This window comes from Carcharhinus amblyrhynchos, chromosome 15 (genome assembly GCF_965287045.1).
Source record: "Carcharhinus amblyrhynchos chromosome 15, sCarAmb.v2.hapA, whole genome shotgun sequence".
Classification (NCBI taxonomy): Eukaryota; Metazoa; Chordata; class Chondrichthyes; order Carcharhiniformes; family Carcharhinidae; genus Carcharhinus; species Carcharhinus amblyrhynchos.
In genome coordinates this window covers 64,143,115-64,164,038 of record NC_137338.1, presented here as the reverse complement: position 1 = coordinate 64,164,038, position 20,924 = coordinate 64,143,115, and the positions used below count along the sequence as shown (strand labels likewise).

The 20,924-nt window shown below is 42.8% G+C and overlaps 1 protein-coding gene across 7 annotated transcripts in view; it reads left to right on the top strand.

Annotated features, from left to right (window-relative positions):
- Positions 1-20,924, top strand: part of rps6ka3a (ribosomal protein S6 kinase a, polypeptide 3a) — a 110,608-nt gene that overhangs the window by 13,683 nt on the left and 76,001 nt on the right. For 6 of the 7 annotated variants that reach the window (XM_080204078.1, XM_080204075.1, XM_080204079.1 and 3 more), the window contains one exon: positions 12,971-13,030. In XM_080204078.1, coding sequence (XP_080060204.1) covers positions 12,971-13,030 — 60 coding nt within the window. Of the gene's footprint in view, positions 1-12,970; positions 13,031-20,924 lie in introns of those variants that run through there. The other variant, XM_080204076.1, reaches the window with a different exon arrangement.

Sequence of the window (20,924 nt, the reverse complement as noted above, 5' to 3'; positions counted from 1 at the left end):
GTTAGCTGTTTTCTCAAGAGCTGGTGTCATATTGATCAGCTCTCAAACAGCCCTTGCTTTCCCATAGGAAAGGCTATCATCCAAAACCGTTGAGCTTCGGTGATGGCCCGTTTAGATCTTAACAGGTATATCTTGGGGTGGAGATACAGGGAGTCATAATGCCAGACATAGGGGACCACGTACGCTAGATAGCAAGATCCAGACCAGTCCCAAGGAAGCTAAGGATAGGCATTGTTGCCACAAACAAAGGAGGTGCCATTGTACACTACCATGTCATTTAATAGAACTGGGTCGCGTTGGAATGAAGCCCCCACAGTAGTCCAAAATGATTTGGCTGTAGGGCAATGGACTTGGGTTGGAGAGTCTGACCTGTTACAGTTGGGCTGGTAATGTTTCTTAAAAGTCGATAGAGTGCGTCCCCCTTCTTCATTGTGGAGACATCACTGCTGATGTCAATTAGCCAATTTCCTCCTGTGGTCTGGGCTCCCTTTCTTCCACGATCAGTCCTGTTTTGATATAAAATCCATTCTATCATTTCCTGGGGTTTGGGAGGAATAGGGAACAGGGGGATCCCCTCTTTAGCCTGTGGTGGTATGTGTGAGCAGACCCAACATCTGTTTGCATTAAACTTTACAGCATACTCAAGACGTACAAAAAGATGTTAAAGTGAAATTGTCCATTGGTCAGTCCATCTTTCGGGCTTCCTTTCTGTTGATCCAGTTGTCCTGGTGCCAGGAAAGTAGCCGAAAGACTAAAGAAGGTGAAGATAAACTTCATAATTTATTAGTGGATGTTGGTGTCCACTGTTTACAGTTATTCAGATGTATCCAGCAAGATTGTCCTTGAACCTTGATTGCAGTTGGAGTCTGGAGGAGAACTTGGAATGGTCCTTTCCACTGTGGCCCGAGTTTGGTCGCTACCAGTTCTTAATTAGCACAAGGTCTCCTATCTGTGGTTCAGGGAAGTAGTCCTGTGGGTCAGAATCTTGATCCGGTGTCAGTCGAGTTAATCCAAAGGCACATTGTACCTGTAAATGAAGAAACTTTAAAGACAGTGTTAGCTGTCGGAAGTACTTAACATGTAAATCTGTCTGGGTGGGTGGGCTTGTATTTGTATCCCAGGGCATCCTGCTTGGTTTGCTGTAGATTATTTCCGATTGTCCAGTGGTAGAGTGAGGTGTTATTCTCGTGGTAGAGGGCTAAGGGTAAGACTTTTAATCAATTTAGACTGGTTTCAGATGTTAGCTTGGCTAGCTTAGCTTTAAGGGCCCCATTAGTTCTTTCCACTATCCCTGCTACCTGGGGGTGGTAGGCACAGTGGAACTGCTGCTGAATGTGCAATATGTCACATAGTTCCTTAATAATTTTCCCTACAAAATGGGGGCCATTGTCCGAGCTCACGGTAGGCTGGTAGAAAAGGTTAAGGCACATGGGATACAGGGACAGGTATCTAGATGGATTGAAAACTGGCTAGGCAACAGGAGACAGAGTAATAGTGGAAGGGTCCTTTTCTAGCTGGAGGTCTGTCACCAGTGGTGTGCTGCAGGGCTTAGTACTGGGACCTCTTCTCTTCGTAATATGTATAAATGACTTGGAAGAGGGCATACGTGGTGTGATCAGCAAGTTTGCAGATGACACCAAGACGGCAGGATTGGAGGATAGTGAGGAGGATTGTCAGGTGACACAGCAGGATTTTTTTTTAGGCTGGTATATTGGGCAGATAGGCGGTAGATGGAATTTAATCCTGATAAATGTGAGGTGATGCATTTTGGAAGGAATAATGCGGGGAGGAGTTGCATGATAAAGGGTAGACCAATTAAGAGTATAGAAATGCAGAGGGACCTGGGAGTGCAAGTGCACAAGTCTCTGAAGGTGGCAACCCAGGTGGAGAAGGTTGCGAAGAAAGCTTACGGAATGCTAGCCTTTATAGGAAGGGGTATAGAGTATAAGAGCTGGCGTCTAATGCTACAGTTGTACAGATGTGGATGTGCCGGCGTTGGACTGGGGTAAACACAGTAAAAAGTCTGACAACACCAGGGTGTAGTCCAACGGGTGTAGTCCAACCGGGTTGGACTAAAACCTGGTGTTGTCAGACTTTTTACAGTTGTACAGAACAATGGTTAGACCGCATTTGGAGTACTGCGTCCAGTTCTGGTCACCTTACTACCGGAAGGACGTGGAGACCCTGGAGAGAGTGCAGAAGAGGTTTACCAGGATGCTGCCTGGTATGGAAGGACTGGGTTATGAGGAAAGATTGGGTAAACATAGAACACTACAGCACAAACAGGCCCTTCGGCCCACAAGTTGCGCCGATCACATAAACTGGGGCTCTTTCCCTTAGAAAGATGGAGATTAAGGGGGGATTTGATAGAGGTGTATAAAATAATGAAGGGTATAGATAGAGTAAACAGTGGCAGGCTTTTTCCTAGATTGGAGACAAATATCAGGAGGGGTCACGAGCTAAGGGTGAGGGGGGAGAAGTATAATTTGGATACTAGACGGAGGTTTTTCTCCCAGGGGTTGTGGGGGTATGGAATGCACTACCAAGTGAGGTGGTGGAGGCAGGCACGCTGGACTTGTTTAAGGTTTACTTAGATAGGCACATGAGTGAAACAGGGATGGAGGGTTATAGGAGACGGTTCTAAAAAGGGTCAGAGCCTCGGGACGTTACTGGAAATCTAATGCTACATGTTGATGTTTTGTCTCTTTTACTCCGCAGGTGTGTCGGTCCACCTTGTTGTCAAACGAGGGGCATGCACACGGTGGGTCGTGCATAGGCTGCTCTTGGATGTTTCGAGAGTGGCCTAGTACTTCGCGTCGTTGTGTGTGCTTAAAACTGGACCAGCGGATGGGCACCACAACAGCTCAGTGACTATCACTGCTAGCTGTGCAGATACATGGATTTGGGAGTTTGCGCATTCTCTCTGTGGTTGCATGGGTTTCCTCCCAAAGAAGGGGGAAATCCTCTTAGGCTGTTTAGTTTAGGGACAATTTGTTACACCACTCTCCCCTGAATCTGATTTCCAATGGGGGTACCATACGCATAAACACAGGTCAAGGTAGGTGTAGGAAATTGCTTTAAGATGGCGGCATGGGCTCGTTGGGCCGAAGGGCCTGTTTCCCGTGCTGGGTTGTTCTTTGTTCTAATCTGTTGCAGTACCCCAAATCTTGGTATTATTTCTGTCTATAAGAACTTTACTACTGTCGAGGCCTTTTGTAGTTGGGAAAGCCTCTATCCATCTACCAAAAACGTCAACAATTACAAGACAATACTTAACACTGCACACATGGTAATTTGATAAAATCCTACTGAGTACAATCAAATGGGCCACCCGGCAAGGGTGTTTTCCCTGATGAGCACTTTATTCCTTGGTCAGTCTTATTTTGTTGGCATGTTAAACATGATGCTATGCAAGACTGAGCAGCCTCGGCTAGTCGGGGGTGCCACCAGGTACAAGCAATATCCCACTCACTTCCACTCATTCCCTCCTTCCCAAGGTGGGTGTCAGCACGTAGACATCAAGCAATAAAGATAGAAATGCATCTGGTATACAAACTTGGCCAGCTGGAGTGATCCAGAGGCCTTTTGACGCAGAATGCGAACATCCATGCGTCTTCCAAAGATCGTGTTCAGAAGCAGGGGCATCCCTGTAAGTGCTGAATAGTGACTATATCTGGCATTACCCCTGGTCACTGCCAAGTCATCGGCAGTGTGGGGGCGGTACATTTAATAATGGCCAGTTGTTTAGGGAGGAGGATGTCTTGGAGAAGGTTGCGGACATGAGGGGAATTTTGGATGGGGCTTCCGAAGGACATGAACTCCCTTTGGGCCCACAGTTGGCCAAAATCATGAGCGCTCAGTTGCCTTCTCCAATCCTCCTCCCTCCTGTTGTTGATCGGTGTCAGTACTTTGGAACAACAATGGTATGCCAGATATATCAGGGGGTACCTCCTGTTTTTCATCTTTCCTTTGTTTGGCTTGTCGCTGTAGCCCTTTTTTCTCAGTCTCATCTCTCCCTTTCCAATCTCTCTTGTTCTGCTCTCTCTTTTGTCCTCATACTTCTCCCATTCCCACTTCAACATTTCCCAAGTTTTGAGTTTCCCTTCATCACATTCACTGATCCCCCTCCTATGTGCATTATCTTCCCAGCTGGCCAGCTTTGATTTTTTGGTTACTTCCTTTCGATCGGCACGTGTAGTCATGTCTCCAACTTCATCTAATTCCCACCCTTTTACCTTTTGTTTCTGAAAACAATTTAACAAATACTCCGCAAGAACAAACAGACTTTAACAACTCCTGCTCTTGATCTAAGACGACAACAGCCACCTATATTCTACAAGCAACCAGACCACAAACAATGGAATACAAAATCTACTCAAATTATTAACTCAACCTTAATTTTTTTTTTGAATCAGTTTTCCATCTTACCAGTTAATTTATAATATTTCCCTAGTAATTCCCACCTGTTACTACGTCTGAGGACTTGAACCTCAAATTCTACCAACCTACGAACCCTGGCCACCGGGGACTCAAACCTCCCAGATTTAATATACCAAAAACCTGAGGACGCTAACCTCCAGGTACATGTGGGGGACTCAAACCCTCCATTTTCTTACTGAATAAACCTGGGGACTCTAACCACCAGGCCACTCGGGGAACTCTAACTGCCCAGCGAAGGACTAGTCGGTGTTCAAGGATGTTAGCTGTCTCCGGGTGCTGTCAATACAGGGCCTTGGGGGACGAGGGTCGACTGAGTATTAGCTCAGTGAGAGAGACCAAGGTTAAGGTTAATCCTAATCTTAGCCTGTGGGCCCATCCATCTCATTACCAACACCCAGACGATCGCTCATTCAGTCCACTCGGACATCTGTACTTGTTGGAGCACTGTGAGCAGTGCTCCGATTGTTAAGTTCAATTGTTAAGTTTTTCACGAGACTCTTCTGTCTTTGATACAAAGGCCAACTGCTGCCAGATACCAACTGCTGTCTGATTCAAAACTTCTTTGTTCTTCTTACATACGTAAGCTGGCAAACGTTTGCTAGGTAACTTCCACTCAGTGCTGGGAGTCAGGTAGCAAAGGCGCACCAAACAATGCTATAGCCCTCCTTTATGTAGCTTTTACAATCCTTCAGATCACATGTGATCTGATACAATCATGAGACACCCTTTGTACTAGTCACGTTAACCACATCTAAGATCATAATATTGTTATGTTGAAAGAAATAAAACTGTTAAAGGGTAAATTTGTTAATCACAGATGTCTTAAGCTTGTCATTTTGAAATCAACTCAAAAGTTCTTGGTTGCATGTGATGTTAACTCCTTAATATCTCACGTGGCTTATCTTTGTATTCTTCCCAGTCGTCCTTGGTCCACTGATTTCTAATATGGTAAAACTTCCTTCTCTGGTACTATCCAACATTTTTCATTCCTTTATACACCTTTTTCTATTTGAATGCCCTGGTGCAGCTCCACTCCAATTTAGTTTAAACCTTCCCAACCAAAGTAGTGAACCTCCCTGAGAACATTCGTCCCACTATTGAACTGGACTGCATCCTTTTGATCGTCAAAACATTTTGGTAGCATTTAGATTTGTCTGATAAGTGATGATCAGTAAGGTAATCTTAAGAAACCTACCCATTATGCATCCATTGCATTAGAATCTGAAATATGCATTAGAAACTCCGGTGTTTTCAGAGAAAAGAAGTCAAACTGGCTTATGATCCTGCATTCAAAATAGTCTTTTTTTTTTGTCTGACTTGACCTGTTAGCAGGTTATTCCACAAAATGTGATTTGTTTTTATTTGTAGTGGAGATTGGCTGTTTTCTTTTGGAATGTTTTTCGTTGATGATGCGTTTTCATTAATAATGCTTACCTTGTTCATTTATTCCTTCAGTAGAATGAAAGGAAGCCAGATGAGGAAGTTGGTGATGTAATGGTAATGTCACTGGACAAATAAGCCATGCTAATGCTCTGGGCACAGGGGTTCAAATCCCACCATGGCAGCTGGTGGAATTTAAATTAATACAAATCTGGAATTGAAAGCTAGTCTTAGTAATAACCTTGAAACTACCTGGTTCACTAATGTCCTTTAGGGGAGGAAAATGCAACCCTTATCTGGTCTGATCCACGTGTGACTCCAGACCCACAGAACTGTGGTTGACTATTACCTGCCTTCTGAAATAGAATGTCTACAGTGCAGAAGGAGGCCTTTCAGCTCATCAAGCCTGCACCGACTCTGACAGATCATTCCAACCATACCCTCTCCCAGTAACTCCACCTTGCTAATCCCCCATATCCACACATCTTGGGACACTACAGGGCAACTTACCACAGTAAATCAACCTAACCTGTACATCTTTGGACTGTGGGAGGAAACCAGAGCACCTGGAAGAAACCCATGCAGACACTGGGAGAATATGCAAACTCCACACAGACAGTCACCTGACACTGAAATCAAATCTGGGTCTCTGGTGCTGAGAGGCAGCAGTGCCACCATGCTGCCCACTAAATAGCCAAAGCGGCTACTCAATTTGAGGGCTATTAGGGATGGGTAACACACAGGATTCCCAGTCCCTCTCCTGTTGTTGTTGTAATATTGGTAGTCCAGTTCAGTTTCTTAATGGTAACCATGTTGACAGTGGGATTCAGTGATGGCAATGCCAGTGAATGTCGAGATGATGGTTAGATTCTCTCTTGTTGGACACAGTCATTGCCAAGCACTTGTGTGGCGCAAATCTTACTTGCTATGTATTAGCCCAAGCCTGAATATTATCCAGACCTCTGTGCATTTGGACACAGATTGCTTCAGTATCGGAAGAGTCTGAAATGGTGCTGAACGTTTGTGCAAGCATCAGCAAACATCTTTACTTCTGACCTTATGATGGAAGGAAAATCATTGATGAAGATGGTTGGCCTAGGACATATTTACAATATGTATCCCTTAAGCAACACCACTAAAACAGATTGCCTGGTCAATATCACATTATTTGTAGGAGCTTACTGTGTTTCTTACATTACAATAGTAATTACACTTCAGAAGTATTTAACTGATCACAATACTTATTCTTTCAAGGGATGTGAACAGTGCTGATATGGCCAGCATTTGTTACCCATGCCTAATAGTCCTCGAATTGAGTAGCTTCTTTGGCTATTTAATGGGTGGCGTGGTGGCACAGTGGTTAGCACTGCTGCCTCAACGCCAGAGACCCAGATTCAAGTGGGTGACTGTCTGTGTGGAGTTTGTACATTCTCCCAGTGCCTTCATGGGTTTCTTCTGGGCACTCTGTTTTCCTTCCGCAATCCAAAGATGTGCATGTTAGGTTGATTGACCATGGTAAGTTGCCCCATGGTGTCCCAAGGTGTGTGGAAATGGGGGATTAGCAAGGTGGAGTTACCAGGATAGAGCATGGGTGGGATGATCTGTCAGAGTCAGTGCAGACTCGATGAGCTGAAAGGCCTCCTTCTGCACTGTAAGGATTCTGACTCCCCAAAACCCGATCACCATCTACAAAGCACAAGTCAGGGATGCAATGGGATATGCTCCATTTGCCTGAGTGATTGCAGCTCCAACAACACTCAGCTCAACAACATCCTAGACAAAGCAGCCTGCTCAATTGGCACTTCACTTGCAAACATTCACTCCTTCCGCCACTGACAGAGTTATTTGTACCATCTACAAGGTGTGCTGAAAGAACTCCAAGATTCTTAAGTGTCACCTTCCAAACCCGCAACCACTACCACCTAGAAGGACAGCTGACATGTGAGAATGCCACCGCCTGGAAGTTTTCCTCCAATTCACTCATCATCCTATCTTGGAAATATATTGCTGTTCCCTCACTGTTGCTGGGTCAAAATCCTGGAAATCCCTCCCTAACAGCACTGTAGCTGTACTTACACCACATGGACTGCAGCAGTTCAAGAGGGCAGCTTGGCACTGCCTTCTTGAAGACAATTGGAAATGGGCCATAAATGATGGCCTAGTTAGCAACACCCACATCCTGTGAATGAATTAAAAAAAACCTCTAACTCAGTTGAGAATGTGGCCAATGACCCACAGCTGATAGTTTGCTGACAAGCTTGGTGAATCCAGGAGAGTGTTAACTGTCTTCAGGTGCTTGGTATTGGTTGGGGAGTAAAGATGAACAGATGGCTAGGTTCTGCACTGGTTACAATTTTGCAGAATATCTAGGTGTCTTCTGGTGCATGGTCAGATTAAAAAGGTCCATCAGCTAACAAAAATTCCTTTTTGAACAAAGGCAGTTGAGGTCATTACCAGATGTGATTAAGTTCTGGGTAGAACTCTGAAAGCACATTGAATATTTGGAAAATTATTTGTCTATGCCTGAATTTTGGCAGAAATATCCATCCTGACTCTGGTTATTCAGAACTGGAAGAACCACAATCAACATGATCTTCTCTGCCTGGCAGCTGCAGGAGAATATTATAAACAAAAGACTATATATTACCTTCATTTGATATTCAGTGTGATCTCTTTGCCAACGTGATGGGGTAAGATCAACTACTACAGGCCAACGTTGGAGCCCTTTGCAACCTGGCATTAACAGTCTTTGGCATCCCATCGCATCACTCTTGTTGCTGTCAGATGTTTTCACTTTGTTTATTGAAAGTGTCTACTTACACACGGGATCTGGTTGGACAGGATTTTTTAATGATGCATACAGATCATGCATCAGACTTTTTGATCAGCTGAAGTTTTATTGAGGAGGATAATCTGGACAGGTGAGCATTGGAATAGTTGAGACTGGAAATGCCAAAGAATTGGTTGAGATCTCAGCAGGAGAAACAGGTGATATTACGCAAGTGGATGTAAGGTAGGCTTTGTAATGGTTAAAGTATACGGTTGAATCTCAATTAATAGGGTGGCATGTTCCCAATCAGGCACTGGGATGGGAGGGGAATGGAGTTAATGGCAAGGACAGATGAAGAGTGGAAATAAAATACTTCTCTCATAGTTTTGTCACAGTCTTCATGTGCAAATGGTCAGCAATGCACTCCGTTAGCAGAGTAGCTTCAACCACCTGCTGGTAGTGATTTGTTGAGAACTGGCCTGCTGAAGACTGAATAGTCTTGGAACATTTCTCATCTTCCATTTAATCTTTTCTTCTGCAACACAATTTAGTTTTGCAGCTCAATGTGAGGAAGGGAATGAAGCCTTTATTCTACCAGATCAATGGACAGAGAGGGTAGTTTTAAATTTATTTATTAGTATCACAAGTAAGGTTTACTTATTAGTCAAAATTAAGACTTACATTAACACAGCAATGAAGTTACTGTGAAAATCCCCTAGTTGTCACACTGTGGCACCTGTTCGGGTAAGCTGAGGGAGAATTTTTTTTAGCATAGCCAATGCATATAACAAGCACGTGTTAAGGAGTGTGGGAAGAAACAGGAGCACCTGGAGAAAACCCATGCAGACATGGGGAGAACATGCAGACTCTACACAGACATTGACCCAAGGCAGGAATTGAATCCTGGTCCCTGGTGCTGAGAGATAGCAGTGCTAACCACTGTGCCCACCCATATGTGCAGGAGGGGTCAGTACTGATTCAGGTCTTTCACTAGCCCACTAAAACAGTCCTATTGGCTATAAGAAGTCTTTTTGACAAATTGCCAGCTCTGTCTGTGCTCTTTGTGGGCTTCTCAATTTGCTACAACAGGTTTCACTCTGGCTAAAGTCCCAACAGTTGAGACCCAGAGAGAAATTGCTGGAAAATCTCAGCAGGTTTGGCAGCATCTGTAAAGAGAGAAAAGAGCTGATGTTTCAAGCCCCTCAATCAAAACTTTGACAACGCTTTTTCTCTCCTTGCAGATGCTGCCAGACCTGCTGAGATTTTCCAGCATTTTCTCTTTTGATTTCAGATTCCAGCATCTACAGTAATTTGCTTTTATCCAGTTGAGACCCAGCCCCCGGTCATCAGTTAGGTTTGGGCTGCAGATTCTTTGATGGAATGTCTTCTGTGGCACTTGTGTTTAGAAATATTGGAACAGGAGCGGGCCATTCAATCTCTTGAGCATGTTCTGCCATTCAAAGAACGAAGAAAATTACAGCACAGGAACAGGCCTTTCAGCCCTCCAAGCCTGCACCAACCATGCTGCCCAGTTGAACTAAAACCCCTACCCTTCTGGGAACCATATCCCTTTGTTCTCACCCTATTCATATATTTGTCCAGATGTTTCTTAAAACTCACTATCGCCTCTGCTTCCACCACCACCACCACCTGGCAGCGAGTTCCAGGCACCCACCACCCTCTGTAAAAAAAAACAACAACTTGCCTCGTACATCTTTAAATCTTGCCCCTTGCACCTTAAACCTATGCCCCCTAGCAATTGACTCTTCCATCTTAGGAAAAAGCTTCTGACTATCCATGCTGTCCTTGTAGACTTCTATCAGATCGTCCCTCAACCTCCATCGTTCCAGTGAGAACGGACCAAGTTTTTCCAACCTCCCCTCATAGCTAATGCCCTCCAGGCAACATTCTGGTAAATATTTTCTGTACTCTCTCCAAAGTCTCCATATCCTTCTGGTCTTGTGGCAACCAGAATTGAACACTGTATTCCAAGTGTGGCCTAACTAAGGTTCTATAAATCTGCAACATGACTTGCCAATTTTTAAACTCTGCCTCAGCTGATGAACACAATTATCTGTAGATGATGGCTGATCTGTATCTTAGCTCCACTTACCTGCTTTCATTCCATATCTCTTGTGGATCTTACCCAACAAAAATCAATCTTTGTCTTGAAAAATTTCCATATCCTTTTTGCAGAGCAAGTCGGATTTCCATAACTGTGTGAAAAACATACTTTCTGATTTCATTCCTAAATGGCTGAGCTCTGATTTTAAGATTATAACCCCATATTCAGGAGTCTTCCATTAAAGGAGATAATTCCTCATTCCTACACTTTTAGATACTTTGATAACCTTTCATTCTTTTGTTGCTTCAAAGTTCAGTGTTCTGGTTATTAGTTAGCTAGTTTTCAATGTGATTAAATGTAGAATTCAAAATCTTCAAGAAAATGGGAATATTGCAAGATTAAACTTGACGCATGCACAATCACAAAACAGTGGATTTAAACAGATTATTTATTCTGGATTAACTTTATTTTCAGTTTCTTGGATCAACTGGAAAATACTAACTGTTTCACAGGCAGGTCCTTGAATCTCAGAAACATTTCTGTATGCATTATCATTGATTCTAAACCATATCCCTTCTCAGATTTTCCTCCAAGGTTTTATTTTCTATCAAGATAGCTGTCGTACATTCACATGACTTTGTTTTTCACAGGAACTTCTTTCTTTTTTAAAAAAAAGTGAGAAGTACAATGCCACAAAATTTATTTTAATTGTGATAGGACAACCTCTGCAGCAGTCAGGGTTTAATACAGGTAACCTTCCTGGAGAGATGGGGAAAAGCCTCAGTCATATTATTCCTTTTGTGTTAACTGAAGGCTCAAACTATATTGTACAATATGACACAGGATGGTCAAAATGCTCTTTCACCCCTGGGACTCATGTTTGAATGTGATTACCCATGTGATGAGGGCTGATGAGAACGTTCAGGTGAAAGTCTCTGATCACTGCAGAATGCAGTGCACCCTTGTCTATTTTCTCTTCACTGTCCAGTAAAGCCTAACATTTCATTTCTCCTGTTTCTTGCTGCCCTAAAAACAACACTAACCACATGGATCTGAGCTAGGCTCTACTAAACCCACAATCTAAGGGGCAAGATCCAAAAGTGCGCTTGCTATTTAGCCAGTGTATTTTTTTCTTCTTCTTGTAGGTTTTATGTGCTGTTTCATCTCATGATAGTATCTCATCTGCCAAAGGTTCAGTATAGTTTTGGTGATGCCATAGTGCAATCGCTTGCAATAAAATTCCTTATGAACAAACTTCTTATTTTTAAAAAAGAAGCGAGAAGTGTATAGCTACAATTATTGTGCCTGTCCTCCTAAACCTGATTATATTGGAGTAAAAGTTACCTCATAAAGTTACGTGAAGAAGATTGTTTCATCACCAGTACTGGATATGTGATACATAGTAAGGCAGATGATGTGACATTAAAGTGTAGTGGATACTTTTCCCATAATTTACTTGCTTATATAGTGCTTTTTACAGCCAAATGGCATTCAAAACAGTGCTTTTGAAGCAGAATCACTATTTTGATGTAGGAAAGGTGACAGCCAAGATCCCACATATCTGACAAGTACCAGATGATTTGTTTTGGGTCCTAATTACAGAATACCATTAAATCTTAATCAGAACGTATTTAGTATAAATACTCTGAACTAGCCTAGTATTCAAACTAACTCTCAGTACCCCTTAGAAATTGTAATTTTATTAAAATATAGCGTCTAGTTTCAAAAATGGAGATGCTTTGGTTAGCCTAGGACTGGGATTTTTGCTGGTGAATAGAGTTGCATGTGCATAATATGAAAATTACTCCAAAATGTTGTATTGTCCTTTAAAGCTATGGAAATGGAAGGAATTTGTCTGAGTTAGGGTTTGATATTGTGACCATGGCTATGGTGTGGGTTATGCACACCACGTAACATAAAAGGAGAGTGGATTATGCAGTATGTTCTTATGCTGAATTCATAATTTCTGGTGAGTTGAATGTGGTTCAAACATTAGACTTTAATGGAACTATTAAATGAATTACCAAAAGATAACTTGCATTGGATTTTAGCTGATTTCAGCTTCCTGATGAAGAAAATTGCCATGGAACTTTATGCCCTTATGATTAAAACGTAATATCCAGTCACTGCTAAATAAAACGTCACTTTTTAGCCTTTTTTGTGAAGATTCCCTACTAGCAGATGCCAATTGGTAATGTTCAATAGAACAAATTTTTAATAGAAACTTTTCACTGTTAGTCTTGAGTTATTTGTGTTAGTATTTAAAAAAAAAACTGGACAGCCTGTAATTAATGTTTTCTGTTTAACTTTTATAGCAGGATGGGCAGCAAATGGTGGATGAGCCCATGTCTGAAGATGAAGCAGTCCTTCAACCTGTAAGTTGGTGTTTTGAAACATTGATTTGGCATATCTTTCAAATTTATTATAAAAATCCGTGCCATTGGTTCATTAGTTAGCTTCATTCTGCAAATAATATTTAAATCTATAATTGTTTATCAGATTTCATCAGTTGCTAAAAAGCTACAGATATAGTTCCAGGTTTGATTGCTTGTCTGTGTTGAGTTAGCTGAGTCTTGCCATCGATCCTGGCATCTCTAACTTATGGAGAAGAAAAACGTCAACTGATATTCACTTCCAGATTGTTAACTCTGCAACTAATGATGGAACTGTGCACTTGCAAATCATCTGATGAAAGCAGAACTAGCTTTGACTTGAGGCCCCCCAAGTGATTGAATAGATTCCTGTTTTTGCAAATGTAGAGAAGCGTATTCAGTCCTAATTCTGAGTTGCACTTTTGTCTACTCAGACTGTTGTCTTGTAGACTGGTCATTTTGAGTGAGTCAGATGCCAGTAGATAAAATTGATAACTTTAGAAGTTACTTTAAACAAAACATTAGATTTTATGCCAAAAGAGAAAATGCTGGAAAATCTCAGCAGGTCTGACAACTTTGACAAAGTGAAAGCTTTGACAAAGGATCATCTAGACTCAACATCAGCTCTTTTCTCTCCTTACAGATGCTGCCAGACCTGCAGAGATTTTCTAGTATTTTCTCTTGGCGTCAGATTCCAACATCTGCAGTAATTTGCTTTTATTAGATTTTATAACTCCATTATAACAGCATACAGATTCTGACTTGGGTGAGCTCCTGACCTTTGTCAACATTATTTCCCACTTATTGTCATATCCTATTGCAGGCCTTTCCATTACTATTTGATTAAAATCATGAGTTCAACAAGTAACTTACCCTCCAGCTGCCTTTTGTTGCTTTTTTTGAGGTATTGTGATGAGTGTTGTATGAGTTATTACCTGGCTGTGTAAACAAGGGAGCTATTTAAGTATCTTGTAGCAACCAAGTACCTTGTCCAAAAGATTGAAACGAATCCAGCTATGCTGTTTATTGCTTAACTTCTACTGAACTTGATGCTGTCAGAATAGAAGAACACATTTGATAATCTTAAATCAGCATAATTCTTTTGTGGAATTCAAGATACCAACAAGATACCAAGTTGCCATTGCTGAGTAGGTTTCAGCATGAAGTTTTTATTGCTTGGGTCAAAATTGATTTTCTTATAACCTTACTTTTTTATGCCTACTGTCACTAGTAATCATATGACAGTTGCATTTTGTTCTGTCTCAATGTGTCTTTACGTGATTATAATTGTTTAAAAAGAACGCAAGGCGTTCGATAAGGTCCCCCGTGCAAGGCTTTTTGAGAAAGTGAGGGGGCATGGGATCCAGAACTGGCTTGCCCACAAAAGGCAAAGAGTGGTTGTAGATAGGTCTTTTTCTGCATGGAGGTCGGTCATTAGTGGAGTGCCCCAGGGATCTGTTCTGGGACCCTTGCTCTTTCTGATTTTTATAAATGACCTGGATGAGGAAGTGGAGGGATGGGTTGGTAAGTTTGTCAATGACACAAAGGTTGGAGGCGTTGTGGATAGTTTGGAGAGATGTCAGAAGTTGCAACAAGACATAAATAGGATGCAAGACTGGGCGGAGAAGTGGCAGATGGACTTCAACCCGGATAAGTGTGTGGTGTTCATTTTGGCAGGTCGAATGGGATGAAGGAATATAATATTAAAGATAAGACTCTTAGCAGTGTGGAAGATCAGAAGGATCTTGGGGTCCGGGTTCATAGGACGCTCAAATCAGCTTCGCAGGTAGAGGATGTGGTTAAGAAGGCATATGGTGTACTCGCCTTCATCAATCGAGGAATTGAGTTTAGGAGTCGGGAGATAATGCTGCAACTCTATAACACCCTGATCAGACCTCGCTTGGAGTACTGTGCTCAGTTCTGGTCGCCTCATTACAGGAAGGATGTGGAAGTCATAGAAAGGGTGCAGAGGAGATTGACAAGGATGTTGCCTGGATTGGGTGGCATGCCTTGTGAGGATAGGTTGAGAGAGCTCGGTCTTTTCTCCTTAGAGAGATGAAGGATGAGAGGTGACCTGATAGAGGTGTATAAGATGTTGAGAGGCATTGATCGAGTGGATTCTTGGAGGCTTTTTCCCAGGGCTTAAATGGCTGCCACAAGAGGTCTCAGGTTTAGGGTGCTGGGGAGTAGGTACAGAAGAGATGTCAGGGGTAAGTTTTTCACTGAGGGTGGTGGGTGCGTGGAATCGGTTGCTGGCAGCGGTGGTGGTGGAGGCAGATTCGATAGGGTCTTTTAAGAGACTTCTGGATGAGTATGTGGGACTTGGTAAGATAGAGGATTATAGGTAAGCCTAGTAGGTACATGTTTGGCGCCTTGTGGGCTGAAAGGCCTGTTGTGCTGTAGTTTTTCTATGTTCTAATATGGACCTAAGAACTGGCCTTCAAGGCTCAAGGCCAGTCTGTTACTCTGTTCAATTATAATAGACCTGGGCATAGAAGCTAAGTTGCGTCAAGTATGTACATCAGGTACTATGGTTTTGGCAAGTCTAACGATGCTAGAAAGGAGTAATCAAAACACTAGTAAATATTTTATTGTATGCTATATATTTTCACTATGATTATGTGCATGTATTAACTGTACGGTTATTGTACTCTTAGTTCAGTAAACATTAAATTGAGATGTCTAATTCCTGTTGGTGGAAATAATGCACAGAAACCTGCAGAAATTGTATGTAATATTCTTCCTGTCTAATCCAGAAAATGTGGTTCTAGCTATTAAGCTTAAATCCTAGTTATAAAATCCTCCAAAGAACTGTGTTCTTCCATTTCTGGCCTTTTGTGCCATCCCCACTTCCTTTGGCCAATGTTTGGCAGTCATGTCTTCAGTCATTTAGGCCCTGAATTATTGAATTATTTTGCTAGATCTGCCTGTTCTCTCCAGTAAGTCTCTTAGAGCCTTTCTCTTTGACCAATCCTAATATTACCGATCCTAATATTTCTACTTTGGATTGGTGTAATTTTTTTGGCTGATCATACTACTGTGAAGCATCTTTCAATGATTCTCCAAATTAAAGGTGAAAACAAGTTGGAAAACTAATCAGTATGTACTTTTTGGCTTACCATTTTGCAGTATGAAAGTGTGCCTGTCATCTTGATACAACTTATTAAATCTGTCTGTTGAAGAGAGCAAGTCGGGCACCCAGGAGGATAAAAATTTAAGCTTATTACACATCATTGGATGCTAACAACATTTTTGACTTCAGTTTTACTACAGTCTGCACAAAAACCTCCTTTTGCTTTCTATTATTGATACTTGGTTGTTTGAAAATTAAGCAGAATGCAGGAGGAGACTGATTAATCGCAAATTCTTTTGAAATTCTGGCTACATTACATAGTTGCATATTGAAATAGTATGGAAATAAAGCTCTTATCTATCCAAACTTAAGTTGTCATTTTGTTTCTGGAATATGTTGAGACTCCTTTCTATCTTTCCACTTAAACAGGCGTAGCAGGAGAAGAGTATTAAACCAGATATTAATGCAATGTTATGAAGTTAGCTGCAAGCTCTCTATAAATTTACAGTTTTGAACCATGGTATAAACTTACCTCTCAGAGGGACGCCACAATATATTTAATAGGAAGTCTGAACTGTTTCCTCTTTTTTTTAATATATTTATGCTGTGAACAACTTAGCATGTTTCAAAACTTCGTTCTACAACTATGCTGAAACTGCTTTAGTAGCTGATATTGACCATTTAGTAATTTTTTTCTTCTGTTTTAGGGTTTATTTATTAGTGTCACAAATAGGTATACATTAACATTGCAATGAAGTTGCTGTGAAAATACCCTAGTCTTCACACTTAGGTGCCTGTTCAGTTACACCTGAGACAGAATTTAGCATAGCCAAAGCACCTAACCAGCATGTCTTTTGGACTGTGGGAGGAAACTGGAGCACCCAGAGGAAATCCATGCAGACATGGGGAACTGGCAGGCTCCCCACACACACCGACTCAAGTCGGGAATTGGAACCCAGGTCCCTGGCGCTGAGGCAACCATGCTAACGACTATGCCATTGTTGCACTTGTAACCTTGGTTGATCTGCATTTTTTAAAAGCATTTTAAGTTCTTTCATTTTTGACTATCATCAAAGATCTTGTCCTCTGCACCCCTTTAAAGCAGTGACTTGAACCATGATGTTCCTATGGAATGATCGTGATTGCTTTTTTCATTGACTTGTACTTAGCAATTTGTGGATGCAGATGTAACTTTGGATAATTCAGAGATTAGTCAGATATGTTTCAATGGTGTTTCTTCAATTAAGGATTCCACTCCTTCAGGCATTCATCCCAAAGACATTTCTGAAGTATCTGGCAAGGACTAGTCATATGTAGCACCATCTATTGCCCTTGCAGGTAGTGGGTTTAACACCTAATCAAGTAGTGGTTTTAATAGCATCAGCGTGAGGAGTTTGTGTACTGGAGATAAGAAGTTGGTAGGCTTCACATTACTTATTCACAGCCTGGAGATTTGGGGAATTTATAAATATGTGGGGAAATAACTGCAGTGTTTGTCTAGTGGAACTTTCCAGCTGGTGCCATTGATGGCATGCCCCTCATGTGTTTCCTAGCAGTGTGGGGCCGCCACAAAATTCCCAGAAGTATAGTGTAGAGTCAATGGGAAATCCCATTGACAGTGGCAGGACTAAAAGACCCCACCTCTGGCCAACAACATGCTGCCTTCTGCTGTGAGAAAGGCACTGCGGGCACACCTGAAAATCCTGCCCAATATTTCAAAATACTGTGTATGGGGTGTAGCATTCCAAATTGACTGCCCTTTAGCTATTATGATGTGGAGTTGCTCACAGTAAGTCTCACAACACCAGGTTAAAGTCCAACAGGTTTATTTAGCACGAGATTTCGGAGCATTGTCCCTTCATTAGGTGAATGAAGAGTTCACTTCACAAATAGGGCACATACAGACACAAACTCATTTGCAAGATAATGGTTGGGATGCGAGTCTTAATTAAGCCTTTGCAAATGCAGACAATGTGAGTGGAGAGCGTTAAGCACAGGTTAAAGAGGTGTGAATTGTCTCCAGCCAGAATAATTGGTGAGATTTTGCAAGCCCACGCAAGTTGCAGATAGTGTGACATGAACCCAAGATCCCAGTTGAGGCCTTCCTCATATGCGCTACTTGGCTATCAGTTTTTGCTCAGTGATTGTGCGTTGTTGTATTTCATAAAGACCGTCTTGGAAAACACTTATCTGAAGATCAGAGACCGAATGCTGTTGGTTACTGAAGTGTTCCCTGACGGGAAGGGAACAGTCCTGCCTGATTGTCAAGCGGTGTCCATTCATCCATTGTAGTGTCTGCATGGTCTTGCCAATGTACCATGCCTCAGGACATCCTTTCCTGCAGTGTTTCAGGTACACAATGTTGGCCGAGTCACAAGAATATGTACCGTGTACTTGGTGGATGGTGTTCTCACGTGAGATGATGGCATCTGTTGAACTGGCATGTCTTGCAGAGCTTGCTGTGGCAGGGTTGTGTGGTGTTGTGGTCGCTGTTCTCCTGCAGGCTGGGGGTAGTTTGCTGTGGTCAATGGTCTGTTTGAGGTTGCGCGGCTATTTGAAGACAAGTAGTGGAGGTGTGGGGATGGCCTTGGCGAGATGTTTGTCTTCATCAATGACATGTTGAAGGCTCTGGAGAAGATGTCATAGCTTCTCCACTCTGGCGAAGTACTGGATAATGAAGAGTACTCTGTCCGCTGTGTCCCGTGTTTGTCTTCTGAGGAGGTCTGCGGGCTTTTCACTATGGCACGTTGGAACTGTCAGTTGATGAGTTGAGCGCCATATCCTGTTCTTACGAGGGTGTCTTTCAGCAGCTGTAGGTGTCTGTTGTGATCCTATGTATACAGAGGGCTTGTCCGTAAGGGATGGTTTCTTTAAATTGTTTAGGATGGAAGCTGGAGAAGGGGAGCATTGTGAGGTTAACTGTCGGTTTGCGATACAGTGAAGTGCTGAAGTGACCATCTTTGATGGAGATGCATGTGTCCAAGAAAGTAACCAATTCTGGAGAGTAGACCATGATAACTACCACATATCAACACACATCAAGTTTCTACGAAGATGCAAGAAAGCAGACAAGATACCAAAAAGGCTACAGATCACAAACCCACTCAGGTCAATCTGTAACAGACTACGCTGAGAGACTTTGCCATCAGACTTCTTTCTCACTCCTCAATCACCTCATACACCAGCTCTACAGAAGATGCCGCAACCTGGAAACCAACATAGTCCACGTTCTCAACTTGTGCTCAAGAAGCAAACCAGCTGCAAAACACTGCCAAGCAGACTATGCCATCTACATGCACATCAAGAACAGGAAACTTTACATCACCACCAGTGGCAACCAAGCCTACCCTGGTACCACAGTAGAAAACAGTACCACCACAGGGAAGTCCATTGTCAACTTGTCGGACTACACACTTCAACCAGACAATCGAAGCTGTCAGCTGAGGGCTCGATTTTTGTCCCACCACCAAAATGAACCCCCATCAGTCTCAATGGATACAGAGGAATTCATTAGGCGAATGAGGCTTTGGGAGTTCTTCCACAAACCCCAAGAGGCCAACAGTGAACCTGATGAGACAGCCAATGAACCGAAACAGCCGACAGATCTGCGGTGCAGCAACCGAAGAGGAAAGAGTCGAAATGGACTCCAGAAGGTCGCTGCCCTTGCCTTGATATGTGTGCCTAAGCCGTCAAGAGGTGTGTCAACTCCAGATTCATCAGCTGCACTCGGAAGACAGCCTGAACGTCACCCAAGCATAACGCAATGCCATCCGCGCGCTTAAGACCAACCGCAACATTGTCATCAAACCAGCAGACAAAGGAAGGGCCATCGTTATACTGAACAAAATGGATTACTCCAAAGAACTGCACCAACAGCTGAACAATGAAGAACACTACAGACAGTTACCTGCAAATCCAACCGAAGAACACACCCCTCCAATTCAACAGACTGAGACATTTGATCGGGACTTTCGGGGCAGCCTCCGTGCCCTCATCCACTCCTCGTGTTGGAGATCTCTATTGCCTCTCGAAGATGCACAAAGCCAACACACCTGGCCGTCCCATCGTATCAGGCAATGGGACTCTGAATGAGAACCTCTCTGGCTATGTCGGGCATACTGAAACCCATTGTACAAAGAACCCCCAGCTTCTGTCGCGACATTACGGACTTCCTACAGAAACTCAGCACCCGTGGAGCAGTTGAACCAGGAACACACCTCGTCACACTGGATGTCTCAGCACTCTACACCAGCATCCCCCACGATGACAGCATTGCTATAACTGCCAATCTCCAGACACAATTCTACAACTCATTCGCTTCACCCTGGACCACAATATCTTCTCCTTCAACAACCATTTCTTTCTCCAGACACATGGAACAGCCATGGGGACCAAATGCGCACCTCAATATGCCAACATCTTCGTGCACAGGTTTGAACAAGACTTCTTCACCATACAGGACCTTCAACTGATGCTATACACTAAATACATCGATGACACTTTTCTCCTTTTGGACTCGTGGCGAACAATTGCTAAAACAACTACATAATGACATCAAGTTCCATCCCACTATCAGACTCACCATAGAAACTCTTCAGAATAGGTTGCATTCTTGGACACACGCATCGCCATCAAGGACAGTCACCTCAGCACTTCGTTGTACTACTAGCTCATGGATAACCTCACAATGCTCCACTTTTCCAGGTTCCACTCTAAACATGTTAAAGGAAGCCATCCCCTATGGATAAGCCTTCCATTTACACGGGATCTGATCAGATGAGGAGGATCGCAACAGACACCTGCAGATGCTGAATGACGCCCTCC